The following is a 12,643-nucleotide window of genomic DNA, read 5'->3' on the forward strand; positions in this document are numbered from 1 at the left end:
TTAGAATAAGCCTGTAACGTAAAATGTGGGAAAATGCAAGGGGTTTGAATACTTTCCAAATGCACTGTATTAACTTAAGATCCACCGTCCCAGAACTGTCCCAGTCTGCTTTGAACATTTAAAAAATGTGTCTCATATTTCCTGGGACGACAGGACGCCCTTAATTTCAAGTTAGGCCCAATTACGGTATAAGCGTCTATCCGACGGTCATGTGTAACCTGTGTGAAATGGCTAGCTAGTTAGCGGGTGCGCACTAAAAGTGTTTCAAATCGATGACGTCACTCGCTCTGAGACCTTGAAGTAGTGGTTTCCCTTGCTCTGCAAGCTTTTGGCTTTTGTGGAGCGATAGGTAATGATGCGTCGAGGGTGTCAGTTGTTGATGTGTGCAAAGGGTCCCTGGTTCGAGCCCAGGTTGGGGAGATGAGGGACGGAAGCAAAACTGTGACATGTGGATTACATTTTTGTAAACGTCATAGCCGGGAAAAATATATACACTCACAGACAGGCCAGTTTTTTTTAGGTACACTACGCCAGTCACAAAAATGGATCGCGCCTACAGACAGTGAGTCACGAGGACATGGCTTGCTATATAAAGCACAGAGTTATGCAGTTAGTGTTGGAATGAATGTTAGAATGGGCAAAACAAGTGACCTAAGCGAATGAAACCTGTTAAACCTGTTTTCACTATGTCATTATGGGGTACTGTGAGTAGATTGCTTAGGAATTTTTAGAATAAGGCTGTAACGTAACAAAATTTGGAAAAAGGTCAAGGGGTCTGAACACTTTCTGAAGGCACCGGAGATTATTGCATGTATGGTTGAAGTCGGAAGTTTACATACACTTATGTTGGAGTCATTAAAACTTGTTTTTCAACCATTCCACAAATTTCTTGTTAACAAACTACAGTTATGGCAAGATGGTTAGGACATCTACTTTGTGCATGACAAGTAATTTTTCCAGCAATTGTTTACAGATTATTTCACTTATAATTCACTGTATCACAATTCCAGTGGGTCAGAAGTTTACATACAATAAATTGACTGTTCCTTCAAACAGTTTGGAAGACTCCCAAAAATGATGTCATGGCTTTACACGCTTCTGATTTCAAGACCTTCAAACTCAGTGCCTGTTTGACATCATGGGAATATCAAAAGAAATCAGCCAAGACCTCAGAAAAGACATGTAGACCTCCACAAAGTCTGGTTCATCCTACAGATGAACATACTTTTGTGCGAAAAGTGCAAATCAATCCCAGAATGGCAAAGGGCCTTGTGAAGATGCTGGAGGAAAACAGGTAAAAAAGTATCTATATCCACATAACCTGAAAGGCCGCTCAGCAAGTAAGAAGCCACTGCTCCAAAACCGCAATAAAAAAGCCAGACTACGGTTTGAAACTGCACATGGGGACAAAGATTGTACTTTTTGTCCTCTGCACTGATTAAACAAAAATAGAACAGTTTGGCCATAATGACCTTTGTTATGTTTGGAGGAAAAAGGGGGAAGCTTGCAAGCCGAAGAACACCATCACAACCGTGAAGCACGGGGGTGGCAGCATCATGCTGTGGGGGTGCTTTGCAGCAGGAGGGACTGGTGCACTTCACAAAATAGATGGCAACATGAGAAAATAATATTATGTGGCTATATTGAAGCAACATCCAGACATCAGTCAGGAAGTTAAAGCTTGGTCTTAAATGGGTTTTCCAAATGGACAATGACCCCAAGCATACTTCCAAAGTTGTGGCAAAATAGCTTAAGGACAACAAAGTCAAGGTATTGGAGTGGCCATTACAAAGCCCCGACCTCAATCCTATAGAAAATGTGTGGGCAGAACTGAAAAAGTGTGTGCGAGCAAGGAGGCCTACAAACCTGACTCAGTTACACCAGCTCTGTCAGGAGGAATGGGCCAAAATTCACCCAACTTATTGTGGGAAGCTCGTGGAAGGCTACCCAAAACATTTGACCCAAGTTAAACAATTTAAAGACAATGGTACCAAATACTAATTGAGTGTATGTAAATAAAAGATCATGTTAAAGACTACCGAAGGGTTGCAAAAAATGGATATATAGATTTTCTTGCTTTTGAACAGCTATTACAGTGACTCCAGTCATTTGGCAGGCTAATTAGAGTAATCCAAAATTCCATGACCGTCACAGTCCTATTCAAGCCTTGCCTAACACACAAATCAGTTTTCCACATGCAAAGTTAGAGCCCAGACAGATCCATCCACAGTCATTTACACATAGATAGATTAAGTTAAGCGTAGGAAGTGAAGCAGCATTCATTTCTTTGTCCCGAGTCCCATCCTGTCTTCCTGTGGGTCTCTCCTCCTGCTCTGTAGTCTGTATCCTCTCCATGGCTGGTCTCCAATGGGTCTTGCCAAATGACACACACAAGACAGACACGGGATCGCTCACACGCACGCGGCCGCGCCGGCATATTTTAATAGTGCCACACTGGCCATTTGTCCCCGAACATCGCTGACACAGAAACATGACTAGAGCAGCAGCTGAGAGATGAGTCACTGAAACTGTGGAGAGCAGCAGGACACAGCCAACAATCATTACACAAACACACAATTACCATCTTCTGCCTACCACACACACAAAATCAGGCAGCGGACGCACACAAACTCACTCATACCTATGCCCCCCCCCAGTTCTGTCATAGAAATCTGTAATAACCCAATCCACTTTCATCTGTTCTGTCAAACTATTCAGCCTGTTCATCACTTTTATGACATGGAGCAAGCAGTCTGAAACCCCTCCCACACAGTCACACACACTGCAATGGTGTCACACAGCCCTCACTCACTCTACTTACTGAGATGATGTGAGGTCTTACTAAATTGTCACTCGCGGTCAACTCACATGACACGATCTCCATCTCACGCCTGCCTACACAGGAGAATAAATACACTGCCACTCACTCTCAATCATTATTAACAGGCAATAAAATCAAGACATCGACCATCATATGTCTAATGTATTTGCTCAAGGCTATTGACCAGTCCAACAGTACACAGAAAAATCTATGCTCAGTCTCTTCAATGTCGGCCCTGGGGGGCCCAAACACTTCCGGTTTCTTAATCTCCTTCGAACCAGGGACGTATTCAGACCTGGGACACCAGGTGAGTGCAATTAACTACCAAGTACGAACAAAAACAAAAAACAGAAGAACCAGAATTGAACAGCCCTGGTCGATAGGAATGTGATGAAAGAAATTTTTAAAAACAGTGCCTTTGAGTAGACCACTGATGGACAACCTGGATTCTATATAAATCTTTGCGTTTGACTATTATTTGCATTGTTTTTCTATAGCTCACAAATATAGAGACCAAAACATTAAGAACATCTGTGCATTCCATGACAGACTTACTAAGTGAATCCAGATGAAAGCTATGATCCCTTATTGACGTCACTAGTTAAATCCACTTCAATCGGTGTGGATGAAGGGGAGGAGGCAGGTTAAAGGATTTTCAAGCTTTGAGACATGGATTGTGTGTGTGTGCCATTCAGAGGGTGAACGGGCAAGACAAAAGATTTAAGCACCTTAAACGAGGTATGGTAGTAGGTGCCAGGCGCACCAGTTTGAGTGTGTCAAGAACTGCAACGCTGCTGGGCTTTTCACGCTCAACAGTTTCCTGTGTGTACCTAGAAAGGTACAACACCCAAAGGACGAATTGAAGCTGTTCCCAGGGCATAAAGTCGTGCAACTCAATATTAGGACGGTGTTCCTATTGTTTTGTTCACCAAGTTTACGTTTCAAAAGGGGATCAATGTACTGTACTAGAACATACAAATGGACACTTGATCTGTACTAAACGTTTGCGACCACCACCACCAGATCATCTATAGATCTCCAGTCGTCTTTCCTATGATATTTATGAAGGTGATCAGCAGGCAGAGAGCTGATCGATACTGCTCTGAACTGGCTCCTCTCTCTCCCATAGGGATCCCATTGCCTTGACCGGAGCCTCAGCTCATTACCACGTTGTTTATAGAGACGATCTATGGATCGGCCACTGACCAAGGGAAGTAGACAACCATACATCTTCCTTTGTGCCAAATGGTCCCCCCCACCCCACCCCAATCCAGAGGGGCTGGTAGGAAATCTCCACATGTTATATGCTAGTTTCCCCTAGCTTGAATACTTTGTGATGTCCTGCCTAAACGGGTAGGCAAATCATTGAGCATTGGGAGAGGGAACACCATCTCTGCATGTGAAGATGTGAATTCCACTTTGTTCTGAAGATATTAGCATTCCAAATTTTAACTCCTCTCTGTATTTGGCCAGACAATCATCCACACCATAAACTATGGAACGTGAGTTAGACTGTCAAGATCACGTGAGCTCAGTCACCCAACACCTCATCCCTTTCACGCGCCGTTCTCTCTCCCCCGCTGAGATCTCAACACAGTCCGGGTAATAAAAGAGAATCTAAAACCCAATCAGGAGCAGTGTTTTAGAACACTGATAAATAATGTAGAAGGCGTTCTACTGGACAGCAGGGACTCAGATCTACAGCCAGTGCCAGTGATCGCAGAAAAAAAACTGCTCAAAGATAGAAAGAGAAAGTTACGGGGGAGACAGATGGGGAGTTAGAGAAAGGGTGAGAGAGCGGAAGAGTAATTCAGGCATGCTGAGAAGTCATACCGGCTCTGCTCAGCCAGTCTTCTCTGCCACAGGGCAATGTTGACAATGTTACTGCTTTTAAAAACAGGAGCTTTCATCTCAGCCAGTGGAGAGGAGAGGGAAGAATCTCCACTATGACATGTGGCACAAATCAATAATTCTAACCAACTGTCTCGTGAGAAAGAAAAGGGGGAAGAGGAATGCATGATATGAAAGAGGGTGAAAGAGGGTGAGAAAGGGGGAAGAGGAATGCATGATATGAAAGAGGGTGAAAGAGGGTGAGAAAGTGCCAAGGGAAAAAAATAAAGGAACATGAAAGAGACAGGAAGGGTAGGAATAAGGCAAACGGGGACAGAAAGAGAGAACAGAGCAAAGAGTGGCTTCAACACAGATGAGACGGTCATGAAACTGAATGCGGTGCTAGTTCTCAGTTGAATCCACATCCACAGTATAACAGAACTGGTAACTCCTTTAAGTCAAAAGACTGGTGAGCAAACCACAAGTGAGCAATTGTAATCTGTGCACTGACTAATCTGTCATGTTTTACCCTTCAAAGCCAAGAGTTAAGCAACGCCTGGCAGTTGTTATGCAAGCTGTCACATTTTGACGGCAATACAACGTTGATACAAACATGTTGGCTACATCATTATCGATTGCATAGGAGTCGTGCAGCGCCAGCACAAATCGAGCTACAGCAGCAACCGCCTACTATTCACATAGCTGTGGGAGTGTGGGGAGTTGCACTTCTCCCTTCTCTGCCATTAGCGGTGGTTGGTTTGTGTATAGCAGCGAAGAAGAAATAATAAAATATTAACGAGGGCCCATTAGGAAGCGGGGAGCGGGTTAGCTAGGTGAGGATGAGCTCTAGAGGAGACTAGTACAGCAATGCACCCACTGAACCCAATCAGAGGCAAAGCAGAGGCCCAACACCGGGTTAGTGTGGAGGCGAGATATCGAGGAGAACTTTGAAGATGATTAGACGAGATGCGATGAAAGTGTCAATCCCAGTTCACCACAGATGGTCGTCTTTGTGTGTTCACGTGCGAGTGGGCTTGTGAGCATGTGTATATTTGTCTGTACGTATGTGTCACAGGAGGTTGGTGGCACCTTAATTGAGGAGGACGGGCCCGTGGTACTGGCTGGAGCAGAATGGTATTAAATACATCAAAACACATGGTTTGAAGCCATTATTATGAGCTGCCCTCCCCTGAGCAGCCTCCACTGATATGTGTGTGTATCGCTGTGGAGAGTATTGAATAGGAAATGAATAGCATATAGGTAGGACATGTACAGGTATAGAAACTGCCAAAGTTTTGGCCCAGGCCTCCCATTGTCTGTGAGTGTCTATTTTGGGCCTGTGTAGCAGTCAGTCAGCGTGGGCTGGCGGGGAGATAGATCATGATGAGATTAGCCCCTTGTCCCTCTGCAGTGCCGCCGTGCCAGGAGTCTGGTGTCACTTTCACTCAGACTCTTTATCAATAATGAGCAACTGGCAGCATGCTTCGCTAGCACTAGGTCAGGCTATGCTAGGCTGCTCTTGGATATGCCATGATAGCCAAGGGGACCAATTAGGCCTAAAGTGCACCAGTACAGCCATTACGAAGTATTGTAGTTTAACATGTTGGGCTAAATTAGCAATGTAACGCTACGCTAATGTAATACCCAAGCAAGGGTTTAACACAGCCATGAATGTATAGCTAAATAGATAGATACACTGGTGGGACATATGTGGCTAAATCTGTTACAGTGCACTAGCTACATTCCAAGGGAACCAGAGACAAAAATAGGCCACGTGAATAATTTACAGACCAGAGGGACAAATGTGGGATGATGTGCCATAGCTGGGCACGCTACGGACTCCAAGCCAGGAAATAGTGTATAGTCCATAACACAGTAGTCCATCAAACCATGCTCTTGTCCAACTGTAACACTCCCTGAGAGAGCGACATAGTAAAGACTGGGCTCTGGGCAGCAGCCAGGTCAGTATTTTGCCTTCTCTCAGTGTTCTGTGACAGTGGCCAGGAGGATCAATGAGCAAACAGAGAGAGAGACCTGATATGTTAGGCTGGCACTGGAGAAAGTCCCTCCAAACATGGGCAGTACAGGCCCTGGGCTTGGAAGTAACTGATTAAGTACCAACGAGGTGGCCATTCTAGTTTTCAGAACACGGGAAGGAAGACAGTTGATTTTGTACAACAGGGTTGTACTCACATTGTGGTTCAGGTTATCATTGACAGTCGAAAGTGAAGGCTATTAGTTACAGTGGCTACATGTACAGTTGAAGTCAGAAGCTTACACACACACCATAGCCAAATACATTTAAACTCAGTTTCAAAATTCCTGACATTTAATCCTATTAAAAATTAGCTGTCTTAGGTCAGTTAGGATCACCACTTTATTTTAAGAATGTGAAATGTCAGAATAATAGGAGGGAATATTTTATTTCAGCTTTTATTTCTTTCCAAAAAATATGTACATTTTTTGCAACCCTTCTGTAGTCTAACATACTTTTTATTTACATACTCAATTAGTACTTTGTAGCATTGTAGTGTCATGCACATAGTAGATGTCCTAACCGACTTGCCAAAACTATAGTTTATTGACAAGAAATTTGTGGAGTGATTGAAAAACGAGTTTAATAACTCCAACCTAAGTGTGTAAACTTCTGACATCAACTGTAAATGATACTGTATCTTGTATATTTATATGTATCTAACACACAAGGTTATTTTAGGTCCAATTTCATTTTCATGAACAAACAGTGGTTTTGACATGAACCTAGAGTCAGAGCGTGACAGGTAAGAGGGTAAGTTCAGCTCAGTGCTGGTATTATTGGTTACAGCATACAGAGAGGTCTGTGGCCAGAAGTGGTCTCTGGTCTGTGGCCTAGCAGTAGGCATAAGTCCTGAGGCTGAAAGAGACTGAATGCTTTCACACTCCCCCGCTCCTTCTCTCTCCCACCATCTGGTTCTGACCTCTGGCTCACTCAGCCCACACTCAGCTGGTCTGTTTCACTCTCTCCCTCTTCACGCTCTCCTTCTCCTTTCTACTTACTGTCCTTCCCACGCTCAAATCTCCTTTCCATTCCTTACTTCTCACATACTCATGCTCTCCCCCCTGTGTCAGTGGGTGTTTAGGAGATACAGGTGAGGGTATCCCCAGCCATCTGCTCCAGCTCTGAGCTCTGAGCCAGACAGGTTACAGATATGAGGAGAGGCCCTTGCTCACCACTGGGGAAGGATAGCGTTAGCCGCCAGTACACACGCTCGCTCTCACATACACAAACTTTGTGAACTCACACGCACACTTTACACAGAATGCCAGTACACTCCATACACACACAATATCCTAACTATACTAAGTTTGCTGTAAGTGTCTAACATATCAACACTAAGGGCACTAAGTTAGTTATGGGCTTACACAGCCAATGCAACTTCATTTCAGTGACACCACAAACACACAACTCCACTTCAGAGAGAATGGATCCAACTACTCAGAGAGCCCATAAAGACACTGAGAACAGGGACACACAGGTGGGGGGTAGGACGGTGTGTGTGTGTGTGTGTGTGTGAGAGGGTATGTGTTGGTGTGTTTGCTTATGTGCACGCGTGGGACACATAGCTCCAAGCCATATAGGAGCCAGTCTAGAGACTTGCGAGACAGGGATCCACAACACAGTATGTACAGGTACAGAATGGTGTGTGTGGGTGGAAGGTCACTGAGGTGAGAGATGAGGGAGAACATGGGGGCCATGTGAACTCACTCACCCGGGGCTGCCAGTTCTCGTACTGCTTCTGCAGGTTGGCTCCGATGGTCTCCAGGGCTTTCTGTGGACTCATGGACAGAGGGTCTGAAGGAGAGGAAACACAGACACTTCATTATCATAGAAAGACAACACTAGACGTAGGTACAACCAGCACAGCACAGGGTGAAATGTTCTGTCCACAAAACATTAGTGAAATGCAGAAAAATGACCACATTGCTCATAATACTTGATCTGATATTTACCAAGAAACATTGCTTTTCAAATCAAATCAAAGTTTATTTGTCACGTGCGCCAAATACAACAGGTGTAAACCTTAGAGATATGCTTACTTACAACCAATGGTGCCAAAAAAAGGTATGTTTGAGTGGGTGTGTGAGTGTGAGTGTAGGTAAGTAAAGAAATAAAACAGTAGAAAGACATTTGAAAAAAAGAGTAGCAAGGCTATATACAGACACCTGTTAGTCAGGCTTATTGAGGCAGTATGTACATGTAGGTATCGTTAAAATGACTGCATATATGATGAACAGAGATTAGCAGAAGTGTAAAAAGAGGGGTTGGTGGGTGGGAAACAATGCAGATAGCCCGGTTAGCCAATGTGCGGGAGCACTGGTTGGTCGGCCCAATTTAGGTAGTATGTACATCAATGTATAGTTAAAGTGACTAAGCATATAAGATAAACAGAGAGTAGCAGCAGAGTAAAAAGAGGGGTTGGGGGGGACAATGCAAATAGTCCGGGTAACCATTTGGTTACCTGTTCAGGAGTCTTCTGGCTTGGGGGTAAAACTGTTGAGATGCCTTTTTGTCCTAGACTTGGCACTCCGGTACCGCTTGCAATGCGGTAGTAGAGAGAACAGTATGACCGGGGTGGCTGGGGTCTTTTAGGGTCTTCCTCTGAAACCGCCTGGTGTAGAGGCGGTGGATGGCAGGCAACTTTGCCCCAGTGATGTACTGGGCCGTACGCACTACCCTCTGAAGTGCCTTGCGGTCGGAGGCCGAGCAATCGCATTACCAGGCAGTGATGCAACTGGTCAGGATGCTCTCGATGTTGCAGCTGTAGAACCTTTTGAGGATCTCAGGACCCATGCCAAATCTTTTTAGATTCCTGAGGGGGAATAGGCTTTGTCGTGCCCTCCTCACAACTGTCTTGGTGTGTTTGGACCAATCTAGTTTGTTGTTGATGTGGACAACCAAGGAATTTGAAGCTCTCAACCTGCTCCACTACAGCCCCGTCGATGAGAATGGGGACGTGCTCGGTGCTTCTACACTGTTCAGGAGACGGGAAGGTAAAAGTCAAGTAGATCCGAAGTAACAGATCAGATAGATCCCAATAGTGCCATCACAATGAAGCAGAGATTCAGTTGAGACAGTTAACCCAATAGAGAACCAGTATCACAATCACTTGCCATTTGTTTAGTAGGGCTGTTTCTCTTATCAAATTAAACTACAAAACCCAGAGAAATGTCCCCAGCGCTTTGGATTGAAATATTGACAAGAAGAAATCAAATTGTATAAAGCACAGCGCGCATTATAGATTCTGAGATATCAAATTCTGCCCACAATGCAGACAATAACATTATTGATTTTGAAATTACCGGATGTATTGACAATATGCATATTCAGGGACAGACCATTTTTTGGGAGAAAAGTATATTTATTGATAGATATGTAGCCGGCAAGTTAAGGAAATAATGTATATTGTGCAGTGTAATGCAACTGCAGTGAGCAAACCTTAGACGACCCCAAAGTGGGATGACACATTAATTTCTCTGCAAATGGGATCTGTAAAACAAAGGAAGGAAGAAGAGGGTGGGCTGAGGAGGAAGAGGGTGGGGTGAGGAGGATCAGAGAAGGAGATCTAATGACTGTGCATTTAGGGTTATTCTACACAGTTATCTTTAAATAAACCGTGATCTAATGATTGACAGGTTGCATTGTCCCCGGTAAAAGTCTACAATGAAACAGGAGCAGCCTGTCAGACGTGTCTGCTTTTTCTAATGTGTTAAATGGTTCCTTTCATAAAACGCTACCATCAAACGGTCTGGAGTTTTTCCACAGAGTTTCATGTGGTTTCAGTTTGTCAAACCGTCTGTGGAGGCGTATCGTTTAATTATTACTGTCATTTTGTCTGTCTGGTTTCTTCTCAGTCTTATATGCTGTTATGAGATTACTTACAAAACTTGGAAGTAGAGCTGGGCAATACAGTCATAATATTATATCACTATATATTTCTGAGACAGGATAACTGTATTTAATGATTTGGAATAACAAAAGCTCCAAATATGCTTCCGGAGGAGTGCATGATCCTAGTGTGGCAACAAATACATTTACGTGGTTTTAAAATGGAGCTCTCGCTTTTCTGATTTTTTTGTTGTTGCATTTTCATACATTTCCGAATTCCCTTCACTAATTTGTTATAATTTACACAATGTTAAACATTTGTTTTTACTTTGTATGGTTCTGTTTTGTCAAAAGGTCACTTTTCCTTTAGAGAATAATATTATTCTCTAACCAGGTTTCCATCCAACCTTTTTATGAGAGTTAAGTACATGTCGGATAAAAAAATATTCACGACAGGCCTGATGGAAACAGCAAATGTCGGTAAACTTTCCAAATGTCGACAAAACATAAAAATAGACAAGGTAGGATATTTGTGTCTGTAAAATTAATTATGCGAGAAATGGTGGTGGAAACGCTTTTTTGTGCAAATATTGATATAATAACCATCATATTTTCCTGACTGCTACCGCAAGAACTGGTACCAAACCCAACTGCAGTCCCGCAATGTTATTTTAGGCGTATGTGACACAGATCACTTGCCAGCCATGATCCCCGCAAGGCAATATCAAACGCACAAAAATTACTTAGGAAATAGGTGAGATTTCCAGAGATTCTCACATGGCCCTTATATTGTATTACTTGGCCGTATCAGCCAATATGCTAGATGTTGTTTGAAGAGAGCAGAGTTGGAGAAGCACTTTCTCTTGAGCTATTTCTATAGCCTACATTTTAGAAGTGGGACAATTTTATTATCCACCAGCATTGTTGCAAACCCTATTACTAGCCTGTTCAACATATTTCGTATCATCCGAGATTCCTAAAGGTTGGATAGCTGCCGCGGTCATCCCCCTCTTCAAAGGGGGAGACACTTGACCAAAAGTGTTACAGACCTATATCCATCCTGCCCTGCCTTTCTAAAGTCTTCAAAAGCCAAGTTAACAAAACAGGTCACCAACCATTTAGAATCCCACCGTACCTTCTCCGCTGTGCGAGCCGGTCACGGGTGGAAATCTGCCATGCTCAAGATAGTAAACGATATAACCGTCATCGAAGAAAGACATTACTGTGCAGCCGTCTTCATCGACCTGGCCAAGGCTTTCGACTCTTATCGGCAGACTCAATAGCCTTGGTTTTTCTAATGACTGCTTCGCCTGGTTCACCAACTCAATTCTCAGGCCGACTCTTTTCTCTGCATATATCAATGATGTCGCTCTTGCTGCGGGTGATTCCTTGATTCAACTCTCCACAGCTGACACCATTCTGTATACAGCTGGCCCATCTTAGGACACTTAACAAACCTCCAGACGAGCTTCAATGCCATACAACACTCCTTCCGTGGCCTCCGACTGCTCTTATACGCTAGTAAAACTAAATGCATGCTCTTCAACCGATCGCTGCCCACGCCCGCCCGACAAGCATCACTACTCTGGACGGTTCTGACTTAGGTATTTGTAGTTGTCCACATATTCTAGGTGTCTGGCAAGATTGTAAACTCTACTTCCAGACTCATTAAGCATCTCCAATCCAAAATAAAATCTAGAATCGGCTTCCTATTTCGCAAAGCCTCCTTCACTCACGCTGCCAAACAATACCCTCGTAAAACCGATCCTTGAATACAGTGATGTCATTTACAAAATAGCCTCCAACACTACTCAGCAAACTGGATGCAGTCTATCACATTGCCATCCGTTTTGTCACCACAACCCCATATACCATCCACCACAGAAACCTGTATGCTCTCGTCAGCTGGCCCTCGTTACATATTCATTGCCAAACCCACTGGCTCCAGGTCATCTACAAGTCTCTTCTAGGTAAAGCCCCACCTTATCTCAGCTCACTGGTCACCATAACACACACCCGTAGCACACACTCCAGCAGGTATATCTCACTGGTCATCCCCAATGCCAACACCTGCTTTGCCCACCTTTCCTTCCAGTTCTCTGCTGCCAATGACTGGAAAGAATTGC

General features: G+C 43.9%; 1 protein-coding gene across 6 annotated transcripts in view; it reads right to left on the reverse strand.

The window, feature by feature from the left end:
* LOC124003457 (regulatory-associated protein of mTOR-like) overlaps positions 1-12,643 on the reverse strand; it is a 254,307-nt gene that overhangs the window by 209,327 nt on the left and 32,337 nt on the right. For all 6 annotated transcript variants that reach the window (XM_046311732.1, XM_046311730.1, XM_046311729.1 and 3 more), the window contains exon 4: positions 8,401-8,483. In XM_046311732.1, coding sequence (XP_046167688.1) covers positions 8,401-8,483 — 83 coding nt within the window. The remainder of the gene's footprint in view (positions 1-8,400; positions 8,484-12,643) is intronic.

The sequence above is a fragment of the Oncorhynchus gorbuscha genome, linkage group LG18 (assembly GCF_021184085.1).
Source record: "Oncorhynchus gorbuscha isolate QuinsamMale2020 ecotype Even-year linkage group LG18, OgorEven_v1.0, whole genome shotgun sequence".
NCBI classification, from domain to species: domain Eukaryota; kingdom Metazoa; phylum Chordata; class Actinopteri; order Salmoniformes; family Salmonidae; genus Oncorhynchus; species Oncorhynchus gorbuscha.